The sequence below is a fragment of the Apteryx rowi genome, unplaced genomic scaffold (genome assembly GCF_003343035.1).
Source record: "Apteryx rowi isolate R43461 unplaced genomic scaffold, aptRow1 scaffold_631, whole genome shotgun sequence".
Lineage (NCBI taxonomy): Eukaryota > Metazoa > Chordata > Aves > Apterygiformes > Apterygidae > Apteryx > Apteryx rowi.
This window is the reverse complement of record NW_020450907.1, coordinates 298,076-311,810: the sequence shown is the minus strand read 5'-3', so window position 1 is coordinate 311,810 and position 13,735 is coordinate 298,076. Positions and strand designations below refer to the sequence as shown.

Genomic DNA, 13,735 nt, shown 5'->3' with positions numbered 1-13,735 from the left:
TGATGCTGGCAACTGCGAGATGTTATTCATCACTTCATAGTGTTGGAGTCTTCACAGGGAATCCTAAAGGAAAGGACATGAGTTTGGATTAAGATTTTCTTTCCCATCAACTGCTACTATGCCATTTTCACACAAAACAAGGACACAGTATTTACTCTGTAGTTTGCAATATTTTTTAGTCTGAAAATTGATTTAAATAAAATAAAATATCCGCTGCTGCTAGAAGATACATTTATATCTAGTAGAAAAGATTGCTCCTTGATTAAAGATTATACCTTTAAGGTCCCAAGGTCAGCCTAAGGATGGCTAACATTTCATTTTTTTTCATACTATTATTATATTAGCTTTTTAGTTATTTCAAGGAGAAAATGGTTAAATATTGAGGAAGAGTAACAAATATACATATTGCCACCAAATATATTATTCCCCCAATAACTCTGTACTAAAAAAATATTATGATTTCAAAGTCATGTACTCAAAAGTTAGAAAATGCTGGATCTCAGGCTACCTGTGCAGTCTTAACTTCCTTCTTTAATGCTAACTAACCATAAGATGGTACCAAATACATTACAGCACACTGCACAGGCATCCATGTCTGATCTGCAAATTTGTTATGGAAATGAGAAAATAGATATAGAATGAGGAAGAAGAATGAAGGAAGGATGAGAGAAAGTTTTGTGATTAAAGGAATGACTGTAGCTATGAAAATACAGATTTATATCTGCTTTTGCCACAAAACCCTTGGATAATGCTTGGCAAGTTATTTAAGTAAATGCCTCACAAACAGTTACTAATTGTATGTTACAGACATTCTGCATGTTTGACTGGAGTCTGATTTATGCAAGTGCTGAGCACACAGTACTGCAAATTAGATCAGTAGAAGCTGAGTTTTGAATATAAGTACTTGGAAAAAGAGACAATAGATACTGTAATTGGGCATCCAAAGTGACTGATATTTTTTAATCTTTCTCTATGTGTCTCAGTTCTCTTGTACTGAAGTACTGATTATAAAACCCCAGAGTTCACAGGGTGCTGTGAAAATAAATTGATTAAAGTTTGTAAAGCACTTAAGTCCAAACACAAGTATCATCAAAACAATGATATTAATCATTGTATCTTCAGAGCAAGATTTGAAGAGTTTAGGGAAAAGGTTTGGGGCCACAAAATGAGGTGAGAATAAAATACTGACTACATGATAACTAATGATAACACAGTGCTGAATATGTGACAATAGGCTGCACAGTTGAGGATCCATCTGTGCTGTGAAGAACTTCTTTGAGAAAATAGCATACAATCATACAATTAAATACTGTACCATAATGCAGAGGCACCATAATTCTTGTACTTCCTGACTCTGTAATTCTTGCCTGTATAGCCTTACTAATAGTCTTCCAGTGCAGCTTTTTGAGTGAATTTCCCCTTTTATGCAGTTTGAAAAAAACATGAAAAACTTGATAAAAGCTGGAATCTTTATATCCATTGCACAATCATCTGTCACCTAGATACACTGTAGATGGCTGTATTGGTACTAACAGGGGGTGAATCATGACAAGTGTAAGAGAGAAGTCCTGTTGCATACCTGGCTAGAAGGGCTGATAGGAGTCATTAGGAAGGAAGTCATTTGACTCCCCTATACTCAGGTTATTGTCAGTGTGGAGGTGTGTTAGGCGCATGGAAGAACTGGGGATGCATTTTAGAGATTATGTCTCACCAAACCTTCTGAATGTATGCAGACTACAGCTTTTCAGAAGCTTTTAACTGGGCCAAATGTAGGTGGATTTTCATGAAGGAGGGAAAAAGCCTGTTCCTAAGAGGAAAGCACTGCTTGCTTTGCCCTGGGGAACGTCAAGTACTTGTCTCAAATCATAGGAAAACTAGAGAATTGAAAAACAAAAAAATCTCTGGGGTTTAAAATGTGATAAACTACATATTTATCCCTGATTTTAGTCAACCAACATGGAAAATACTAACCCATTATTGTGATGGCAAAGGATAATGTCATGGACAAATGAATATTTTAACATCAGATATTCCTATCACTCAAATACATACAGAGACTTGCAACTTTTCTTGCCATTTGGAAGAGATTAAAACTCTCTAATTTCTTCCACTGTGTCTTGTTTCTTAGTAGCATGGAGTAAAGTACCTTGATGCTTTTCAGAATTAAGTCTGGTTCAGTGAAATTGTGCATGAAATATGGGCTTTAATTCTTTCTTTAAATAAAAAGTCAGGACCCTCCATGCACCCCAGAGCAGATCTTTGCTTCCTCTCATTGTTGTGTAAATACCTTGAGGTCCCTTGCTGTTGTTCAGCATTAAAATACAGTATTATAGCAATAGCTTATTTAGACAAGCTCTGCACTGTGCAAACCCAGTGTGTGGATATGTTCTCTGCTCCAAAGAATTTACAGTCAGAGAAATCTCTAGTGCTAGCAAAGTTGAGCCCAGTAGCCTAGATGGTGGGAGAGGAACGTAATAGCCACCCAGTCGCTATGACAGTGTTTTACAGTCCACACAGGGTGGTAGGTAGGTGTGCAGCCTGTCTGGGCAGTGCACGGGATACTATAGCTTTGCTCCTGCAGATTGTAATCTCTAGGGTAGTGTTGAGTACTTGGCCACTGATGTTTGTACTCTGTGTTTGGGCACAGATGATGTGATATGCATGAAAAAAGGCATCTCCAAACATACAGTGGCTGTTTATCGCTAATGTGGTAGCAATCCTAGTAAAATGTATGATCAGGAGGATGTGTTTAGCTGCTTAGACAGAGTTCATATATCAATTTGTTGTGGCATTTGCACGCTGGTTGATCCAAGGTCACAGTTTAGCATTGATTATAGGAAAAGCCTGGTTAAATACTCATGCTCAGATGCTTTCAAGCATTCTAGGAACTGTTATTTGGTGTGATTCTGATATCTAATAATTCAAGTTAAAAGTATGTTCTGCCAGACCTATAAAAATTGCAAAGTGTCTATATTTTGTAAATATTCATGCATTTCTTCTTTCCAGCAAGAGATGTTGCTGGAGTCGAATCACTTTCAAATCACTTTCACTGCTCAAAGCTGCTGCTTAGAAGTGGTGAGAATGTACTGCATCTTATAAATAGCATAGTCCTAAATCATGACTTTATTTGGGCATTGACAAGAAGTAACTCACTGTTGTATCTCTCCAGTAGTCCTAGAAAGAGGAATACGTTACACAGTGAAGTTTGGGGGAATGAATTTGCCACTAGTTTGTATAAATAGTAAATTATTTTTCCTTCCTTGTGGGCTCTGCACATTAGGTAGAACATTTGGGGGCAAAGAGCTAGGTTTCTGACTGTTGTCTATCACCTCTCTATTCACATGCACAAGAAAAAGAGAAGTATCTTCTTGAACCTGCTTTCTGCCTGTTCACGTACAAATGATGCAGAGAGATTACAAGAAGAAAAAAGGAGTGACTGCTTTCTATGTGCAGTTGTGAAAAGCAACTTGCAGTCATATCTATAAGGTTCATTCACAGTAACCTCTGCTTCAGGAACTGTTGCTTAATTTTTTTAGTATGAATAATTCAAACACACTTTTAAGTGTGTAGTTTGAAGTCAGCAATGTGCTATTCTTATGCTCTGTTTTTCTCCTTACTATCCAGGAACCCAGTGGTAACCACACTCCTCCTCAGTTGTCTCCATCACTTAGCCAAAGCACTTTCACTACTGGTGGCTCCCTGGACGTTCCCCACATTATCATGCAGGGCGATGCAAGGAGAAGAAGAAATGAAAACTATTTTGATGACATTCCCCGGTCAAAGCTGGAGAGGCAGATGGCACAGGTATGGTCGAAAGCTATCATTAAAAGGCTATGCGTTGCTGCAATCGGTCACAGAATTAATTCTAACCATTGTTGTGGGTCATGTATTAAGCCTGAATTGTAAACTACGAAGAGTAACAGTTTTTCCAAGTGTGTTCCAGTTCTGTATGTGCCAAATGGAGTAAGCTGGTGTGCAGAGATGCTCATGAGGGGTAGCATTTCGGGGGGGATTCGGTGCCTCAAGGCTGAGATGAAGGTGCCCCCTGCGCACCAGAGCATTCAGACTCTCACCGGTGCTGCCTCTGCCTCTTGTTTCTGTAGGAAGGTGCAGATTCCCTGATTTCTGACCAACCGAGGTAAAAGCAAGCTAACATAAGTTCATTGCCAGAAAATCGGAGGACTATTAGGGTAGTGACTGCTGCATTTATTAATGGAGGGGGTCAGCATTCTGCTAAGCTTTGTCACCTGGGGATATATCTGAGTGGTTTTTTTTTTTTAAAAAAAGGCTTTAACTGTGCAACAACTCATTGGAAATCACAACAGTGCTAAATTCAACTGGACATTAAATCAAACTGTTCACAAAAGAAAGCCTTAAGTAGCCCCCATCTCTAAATTTCTTCACCCAACCATAATGTAGGTACAGACCTTTTAAATCAAGCATACATTGACCAGAATGAGCTCTTTCACCCCTCTAAAGGTCAGCAAAGTTAAGCATTCACAGCCCGTCAGCAAAAATGCCTTGGGAGGAACTCAGCTGTTTTTCGGCAGTACATATGATGAAAGACAGCCAGGTCTCAAACCATGTGGTGCTTTGTGGTGCATGTCGGAAATACAGCTTTGATTTGCCATCCGAAACAGATGGGAAGCCGGTGCAGTTCGTGGAGCAGCTCCCTCCACTGCAGAGCAGGTCACTGCATCCTGCCCTGCGTGAGACTTCCCAGCGGTTGTCAGGCAGAGCCCAAAATAGAGCCTGCCTCCAAAATGCAGCCTCGAGAATGTGGGAGCAGCTATGCAAATAACGGTATTATGGTTAACATAATCAACAAAAGCCTGCAGTCCCCAAGCTAATTGCATGAACAAAGAGAAGTAATTAAATAAACAAGCAAAACAAGGTGCCACTGCTACCTGGGAACGCAGGGACAAATTGCATCCCCGTTTGTTCGGGGAACGTTTTGACAGCAGTGAAATTGGATTTGTTTGGGTGGGGCTGTTTCCTTGCCTTTTTAGATCGTCTAATTTTCTGCTGCATGATGTTATTGCACAGAATTAAGGGGAAAGTTGCCTAGCGAATGAGCTTATTTTCAAAGCAAAGTCAGCTGGGCTTTTGTGGCACGAACAAGTTGAACTGAAGTCCATCGAGGAAAAACTCAGTTTGTACTGTGAAAATACTTCTTTGAAGGTCGTGCAACATTGGTGTCTGAGGATGAAATACCCAGTTACTCACGGCTGCGTAGACTGGTTTGTCTACTTAGTTTATTTTGTCACTTGGTTCACAAATCCCTGTCCTCACTTCTGCTTTTAGTCCCTAATGATGAAAAAAAGTTAAAATAAATGTACTGGCAATTCTTCCTTTCTCCTTTTTGCTCTTTTCTCTTCCTGTCTGAAGACCTGATCTTCCCAAGAGGTATGACATGCTCCCATATATGGCACCTGGAGATTTTCTTCAGGTTGTTGAAATTGCTTTTCCAGGAAGACTGTGATATATTGTATATCCAAAGAAAGAACCAAGCAGTTAGTACTTCTACCACTTCCAACCACTTTAAAACCAATTAAGCACTGTTGTGTTTTTTCTTTCTTTTTTTTTTTTTTTTGGTGGGAGTTCATACCCACTGAAGAATTTTCTTCAATGCCTTCTTTCTAACTTTCTCCATGAAGTACAGCAGTCATCCTTTGGGACTCCAAAGGGGAAAATCGATTCAGATGAAATCCATAAAACAGTGCTTTTGTGTTAGTCCCCAAACTCCAGTCTGTTGGCAGTCTTTCTCAGCTCTGCCCCCAAATTCTGCATCATGATGTATGTAAAATTCCCTTTGACTTTAATGGGAAAGTCAATGACTCCCTCTGGTGATCATTCTCACTAAATTGGACTCACCCCATTAAGAGGCTAATCAGGGATTTCTTCAACCATTCTGGCCCCAAAATAGATTTTAACTTTATTTTTCACAGTATGTGAAATTGCGGTTTTGCTAAAATGAACCATATTTCCTTCAATCTTTCCACCAAAAGTCCCTCTGAAATTAAAGGTATAATAATTATTTCTGAAAAATAAAGGAGATCAGTTTGATCTAACCATGAGCCTTCTGCTCCATGTTTTATCTAGTGACTTCCTCCGTGCAGTTCGCAGGTTCCTTTGGCTTATGCCAGATCAACAGCTTCGTAGGCTGCTACCAGTCCTACTTTCCAACTCGAATACTTCTCACAAACTCCATAACCTAGAGCAATGACTGGAATTGCTTTGAGTATATTTTTTATTTTAACCATTTCTTTGCTAAGTTGTTTGCATGATGCTGTATGAACCTGCATGTTTAACTATATTTACAGGCCTCCATTGTAGACAGATGTATGTAATGACAGAATCTTTCATGCTGTGATCTTGAAAGGGTTTTAGGTTTATCCTTCTTAATGAGATTAATGGGTATTTTTTTGGCTTTGAAGAGAGAGACCAACACAGGAGTTATAGCTTATTCGTTGCATTGCTTTCCTGTACTTGATTTCATTTCAGAAATTTTCAGATAATGGTATTTTTAGCCTCAATTTCAAATTTAAAATCTGAAGAGGATATTTGGAGGAAGCAATGAGATCTACTGTTTCCATCTTTAGTATGGCATATGTTTTCACTGAACTTTTACATGGAAATTGTCAAGCATGTTGATCTTTGCATCAGATATCAACCAGTTTGTTAAAATGATGCCACATGAGCACATCGGTTTAAATCTGTTTTCCTTATGTCGGCTAAAATGGGTTTAAGAAATTCTCTATATCATAATCAAATGTACTTGTAAGTAATAGAACTCTTTGCTTCCTTGAGGATACACTGAGTTAAGTTTATCTGATGTGGGTGGTTCTGTCCCAAGGCCAGCGTGTATCTTCATTCACAGCTCCATAGTAGACTGTTTGGAACCTAAGAGGTAAAATACTAAGGTAAACAATGAGTCTAATGAATTTGGGTTCCCCACTGGAATAGTTTTGGTCATCCAGCTCTCCAGTTCACAGCCAAACTGTTAATTTTGAAAGTCTTTGACTTCTGCTTGCATAAAGCACAACTGCTGAAAAAGCAGTATGGAAGACTGTGAGATCTTTAAAAAAAAAAAAAAAAAGGATTGAATAGTCTGTGTCATCTTTGACTGTGGATGTTGAATTTTGAGCCTGCAAGTTATAGATTAATATGATCAAATGAATGTAGTCTAAAGTAGCTGAGATTGCTGTTAAGATTGCCTAAACCTTTAAATTAGAATTGAAATCATACAGACAAAGCCTAAGGACTTTGGAATTTATTTGGAACCAAAATCAATAGAAAGAGTCCCGCTGAAGTCAGTGGGCTCTTAATTCACCTCTGAAACCACAGGAAAAATACAATATTTGTGGGGAAGAGCTTTGGAGGTTGAAAGGGAGCACAGTTAAGTTCATTAAAATATGCTGATCAAAATGTCAGCTCTTTAGGAGTCATAATTCTCCAGGCAGCAAGAAAACTCTAGTTACCAGGCACAGGCATATCCAAGACTGTAAGTCCCTGAGGCCGTTGCTATTTATTGCTACAGCCAGTGAAATACTGTGCTTTCTGCCCCTGTGGTGGGCAAGGCCTCTCGCCGCGGCGTTTGGAGGGAGAAGCCCCCCCCGTGCCGTGAACAGACTCGTCATGGGGCCGAAGGCATCATCCCCACTCCCGGATGGGTGCACACACAGCGAGCTGAGGACTGGGCAGCTCATTGCCGGAGCAGAGCCGGGGGGATCCCAGAAGAGGGTCGGGCGCCTCCATGATGCTGATGCACGCGCTTGCCCCGGGTCTGAGCGTATGGCGCACCGCGAGCGGGGAGAGCTCTGTAATTTTGGAGGCAGTGGACAAGCACCTCCTTGGGAGTCTGGGGATCTCCAGCGGTGTCCCCCCTTTGTGGGGGGAAAAGCAGATAATGAGCCAAATTCAGCCTTCTGGGACAAACCTAAACTTGGTCCGTACGGTGGGCCCCCAGTGGGATGTGACGGGAGGAAGAGAATCATTTAAGATTTTGGGAAGTTGGAAAAATAATTTGCAAAACCCTCGCTGGAGAAATTCTTTCCCAGAGATGCTGAACCCAACTCAAACTGAATTTCGAAGGCTTTTCTGGATTCTTTCTCTGTGTTTTTGAAGGCTTTTTCTTTCTCTAAAGCAAGATAATTAAAATCTATGGTCACTGTAATGACTGGGTAGTGTGTTTGAAGTCAAGTTACCCCAATTATAAGGATACTGTTTTGTAACATTATTTTGTGTGATATAATAATTCATTGAAGGATTAGGATTGATATGTAGGAGCTAGCCATTTACATGGAGATATTATCTGTATCTGAGATTTGTCTACAATAAAGGAAAAGTGTAATAAAAGCAACTGACAGAATTAGAATAGACAGGTTTATATGAAAATTTTTTATAAATAATTTTTTTCACTTTCTGAAATAATATCTTCAACTCACTAATATCTTTCAAATGCTTTACAGACATTAATGCAGCCTAATATCCAGTGGACGTGCAGGGCTACATAGTTTAAAATTATTTTTTTCATTTTACAGCTAGGAAAATTGAGGTACAGGAATGTTGCAAGCTGGCTAAAATGACACCGGAAGTTTGTAGCAAGCCAAAAATAGAACTCATGTCTTATAGGACCTGTTTTTAGGTTTTTAAGTTTTAACCATAGTATGGTATTTTTTATTTGCTTGTTTCCTGTATATTTTTCTGTCTCCTTCTCTGCTTTGGAGGGATTTAAATATTGTGGTGAAAGAAGAAAAATGTCCAGGAAAAAACTGACATGTAAGATGAACTTATGTAAGAAGCAATGAAGAATATTTTATTTTATGAATGGTTGAAATCGCAGATGAAATAACAGAATTCTTTAATATTGCAGTGAATTTAAGAAACAATAAATACAAAAATATGGTTATCTAGGTTATTTCATTCTGTTCTTGTTTCTAAGGTTTTCTTCTGTTTTTCATCCTCAGTTTGAGGATGAGAAGACAGGCATTTTTAAGAAAACTATACAAAATCCAAGGTGTATATTTGAAGTTGCATTTTATTTTTAAATATGGAAAGATGACTGAACTGTGAAGACCTTCAATTTAACATCAAAAACAAAATGGTTAACTGAATCTATTTCTATTGCATGGCATAGATGTTACTGACAGTAACATCAGTTGTCTTTTAGTTCAGATGGATATTAACATCATATATTGCTATCTTGAACCCTAAATTAATTTCAACAAACTTACATCATTAAAACTCTCAGTATTGTGTATTTAATGTGGCCAAGTAAACTGACAAAGGCATTATGAAAAATCTAAGTAATTTCTATCTATCTGAATAAAATGATACATTTTTCTCAAAAATGTTACAGAAGCTAGCTTTTTAGAAATAAAGCCGTGGGATGTGGATCATACCTACATGCTGCTTCAGCATATGGAATTAAGGAAGTCACTTCTATATTTGGTACTAATGATCCAAATTATTGCCATAAATACTACACCAAGATGGGGACAGATGTTCGTTATTAATTTACTGTTTTTCACATTCAGACTTGTGAGCTAGAAGCTCTACGTTAGAAGGATTATATGAAAAATGGAGAAGGTGGGGTAGTTTCTACTGCTCTATTCTAATAGAAGAAGCTCTATTCTAATAGAAATCTGAGTATTTTAGAGTCAAAGTAGAATTTGGTCTCTGATGTCTACATTTTTGAGCTCCTGGAAAAGAACTTGTACTGAGAGTTTGGGGGTGCTCTTCCGAAAGAGTCCACTTACTATATTGGCTAAAATGTAGCTATCTGTACCTAATACCCCGGACCTAAATCTCATATTTAATCGTCATTGGCAGTATTTATCCAAAAGTTTGTATCCTGTATGCAAGAATAAGAGGCTGGGGAGCATTTGTAGCTCACCTGTCCAGCAGAAGGGGAGGGATCAAGCAGAAAAAGCTTGGCTGCTCGCCACACGTCACTCGACTACAGCCCCGGCTGTAAAGCTGCACTGCAGGAACTGGGATATTGCCCCAGATTGCACGAGGCAGTAATAGCCTGAGCAGACTGGTAGGAAGAACCCAAATCAGGCCCCTGCCCCAGCAGCAACCCAGATCTGGGCTAAGTGGATAGAAATGAACTGAAAACTGACTGGTTTTCAAAGAAGATCTCCATCACAGCGGTCCAGTGAAGGAGGGCTTCAGCTGGTTAAGAGAGAAACATAGCTGTATGATTAGTCTTTTTTCATCAGAGAAAAATTTGCAAAGTATGGCCCTCTGCACAACAGGCACCAGGTAAAGCACTGGGCTGCAATGCAGGAGGGAGGGTTGCACTCGGCTCTGCCACTGGCTCAACGGGGCAGCTTTGATGACTTGATGTGACCCTGGGCAAGTCGTCTCCCTTCCTTCAGTGTCTGTGTACAGACAGTGGGGACTGTGGCATGCACCTTCTCATAAAAGCTCATTGAGAGCTGTTTACAGGGTGCATTGACCTGGGGCAGGGTATCGCTGCTGGTACTGTGGTGATGCTTTGCCTTCGTGGAAGAACGTCATTTCAGGATGGCTCGTGCTTTTCTGGAAATCCTCATGCAAAGAATTTTCAGAAAGAGCAAAAGAAATATAATAATGCAAAAGATAATATATTCTTGTTCTAATAAGAATTGATACTTCTAATTTCTGCTTCTATTAAAAAAATACTTATTTGAAATTTCACTCTCCATCTCTCTGAAGATCTTATTTTTGAAGGAGGACCTGCAGTTGTTCCTGTCTGTAAGAGAAACTCTCCCCAGAGTTTTGGGAACATTCAGGAAAGCAACATCTATTAAGACTACACAACTGCTCTCCCACAGTCCTAATACATTTGGAGCAATGATTATAAAAGGGCCAAACAGCCCCATTCATCCAATTTCATTTGTTTCTTTTGGCAGTTGCACCTTTAAAGATAATTTGCCATGCCAAGAATGATTTTCTGGGATTTGGTTCAAAATTCTCCTAATTTCTGAAGAGAAACTGAATTATAGTTAGCGAGATATTGCTAGATAATTTGCATCAAAGAGAGTGGCGTCTGCTGCTGTTTCTTTCTCTCACTTCTGCGCTTCATTGGACCTGAAGTGCCAGGAGACAGGAGCAATTTCCCAAGACTCAGCCCTGTGGTGAGACACAGAGGTGGAAGAAGAGGGGGAATAAGCTCATGGATAGTGTTCAGTAGCTCTTCTTCCCTCCATGCCCCAGAACTGTAGCAGAGGAGTGCAAGAGTGAGCGAGCCTTGCAGGAGATAGGTGGAGAAGGCAGCAGAAGAGAGGTCCCTGCCTAAAAGTGATCAGGAGTCATCAGCTCCCTGCTCTCAGATGTGACCAGACCATCGGGGCCTGATGGTTACCTAACCATGGTCCTGCCTTGATTTTTTCTAGACTTCTGTCTACTGTTGTCATTCTCTCCTGGATTCCCATCCTCCATAAAGTGGCCTCCAAGCCTCCATCCTCCATAAAGTGCAGTGGCTAAAACTGGACATTGCCTCATATGCCCCACTCACTAGTGGCAGCGTATGGCACAAAAATTACTTCCCATGTCTTACAATATGTTACTTTTATTAAGTGTATCCTTTTTATTTAGAAAAAGGGGATTCAGCAGAGGGCCACCAAGATGGTCAGGGGCTGCAGCACTTGCCCTCTGAGGAGAGGCTGAGGGAACAGGGCTGGCTGGAGAAGAGACAGCTTCAGGTACGTAAACTGAAACAAGAGAGACTCCCAACTGGATTCAAGGAGAAACTTTTTCGCCATGAGGACAGTCATGTAGTGGAGCAGGTTGCCCAGAACGTCTGGGCAGACTCCATCCTTGGAGGTTTTGAGACACAGCTGGATAAAGCTCTGAGCAACCTGGTCACAGCTGACCCTGCTTGGAGCAGGAGGTTGGACTAAAGACCTCCTGAGGTCCCTTCCAACCTGAATTATCCTGTGATTCATATATTTGCAAGGCTTGGGAACTCCATATTTAATTTGTAGCATACTGAAACTTCCAGATCTTTTTCTGTCCTCTACTCCACATTAAATTGCTCTGGTAGTTTATTTGCTATTTTCTTTGTGTATTTAATCTTACTTTCTGAAGCAATAGTCTTGTCTTACTGAATTTCATCTCACTGACTTTTGCAGTTCATCAGATCCATTTTCAGTTCTTACCCAGTTCTGGAGAGTCCTTGAATTCTGGTTCATCCCCGAAGTGAGCTCTCATGCAAGCCACTGTATAGAACAGATCTTTGCAGATTCCCTTGGCATATTCCAGTCCAGTTATGTTTAAATACTGATATTTATTCTATAAATGTATATTTAAACTTTTTGTGCAACCACTGCATTTTAATTCAAGCTAGTTTGCTTATGATAATGTCATGTAATGCCCCATCAGAAGTCTTGCAATCAGTGTCTGAGTCCTACTGTGCTTCTCCTTGCTGCTGCTTATCTACTAGGCCAGCTTTCCAACAAAGGAAGGAAATTTGATTTGAGATGATTCATACTGGACAGCCTTATTATAAACATCTTGAATTTTTCTTGGCCTATAGAAGCTCTGCAGGGTAACTCATTGCAGGCAAGATCATTCTTTTTCCTCCTTGTTAGCCTCAGTTTTGTATATGTGTATGTAATACTGCTATATATGAAAATATATAGAGAGAGGTAGACACAGATTTATGCACATATTCCTATATATTTACTTCATGAATCCAGGAGCAATGTCAGAAGATCTCATAGACCACAAGGATGGGGGACAGTGAGTCTGGATTAAAAAAAAAAAATTCTGCTAACTTTCTGGTCCTTCCAGTTAGGCTAGCTATAATTTTCAGAATCTTCCTTGTTGCCCATCTTAAATATTCTTTTGGCCCTTCTTTGTTGCTTTCAGTTATCTTCCATGAGTTTTCAAAGATAACATCTGCTGGTTTAGATTATTTTTTGACATTTTCTTATGTGCCATAGGGTGAAATTTGTTGAGCTCTGCTCAGTACATCCAGATTACATTACACCTGCTTGTTCTTTCTGCATCTTCTGTTTAGATATTCTTTTCTGTTGCTTTCATTCTTTTTTTTCCTTATAAAGTATATTACCATGATCAATCTTATTAGTTTGTGATCTCTTTCAGTACAGTTACATGCTGTGTTCAGATTATTAACAAGTTCTTTCTTGTCTACAAGGATTAAGTCGACATTAAGTTCTCCTCAGGTAAATTTGTTCACCTTTTTGAAACACTAAGTTGTCTCCAACACAGCTCACAGCTGTGAAGACCTGTATATGTCTTGTCCTATGGCTTTTTCAGTAAATATGCGAGTAGTTAAAAAGAGTTAAAGCAGATGGGAACGTGCAAACACTTTGTAATAGGATTGGCTACTGCCTTTACAACAGATGTCTGAAATAATTATGTTCTATTGTCTTCTATCACAGAGGAAGTTAGCAGGAACAATATGAAATATTATTTGTTATACGAATGTGTTTTCATGAAATCAAGGAAGTCAAGTTAAATAAACAGGAGGAGTGAAAATTTCCTTAAACAACTCTTATAAAAAAGACAACCATAAAATGATTAGGAGACTATGTCAGAACTGTGATTGCTGGGAAAGGAAGGGAAATGGTGAGTGGAGAGTGGTTGAGGGAGCCTTACCGCCCTCCCTTTACCAGCGTTAACCAGCCACATATACCATGGGCTGCACATGGTAGGAGCTAGGCAGGCCATTTGGGTCCTCCCTTCCGTGGCCCCTTCTGCCCGTCAGACTTTTGTCCTC

General features: G+C 39.7%; 1 protein-coding gene across 6 annotated transcripts in view; it reads left to right on the top strand.

Annotated features, from left to right (window-relative positions):
- The window catches only part of LOC112974842 (ankyrin repeat and sterile alpha motif domain-containing protein 1B-like), a 201,465-nt gene that overhangs the window by 149,651 nt on the left and 38,079 nt on the right, over positions 1-13,735 (top strand). For 3 of the 6 annotated variants that reach the window (XM_026084222.1, XM_026084221.1, XM_026084220.1), the window contains exon 5: positions 3,625-3,804. The exons of the other annotated variants lie outside the window; for them this stretch is intronic. In XM_026084222.1, coding sequence (XP_025940007.1) covers positions 3,625-3,804 — 180 coding nt within the window. The remainder of the gene's footprint in view (positions 1-3,624; positions 3,805-13,735) is intronic. 6 annotated transcript variants of the gene reach the window in all.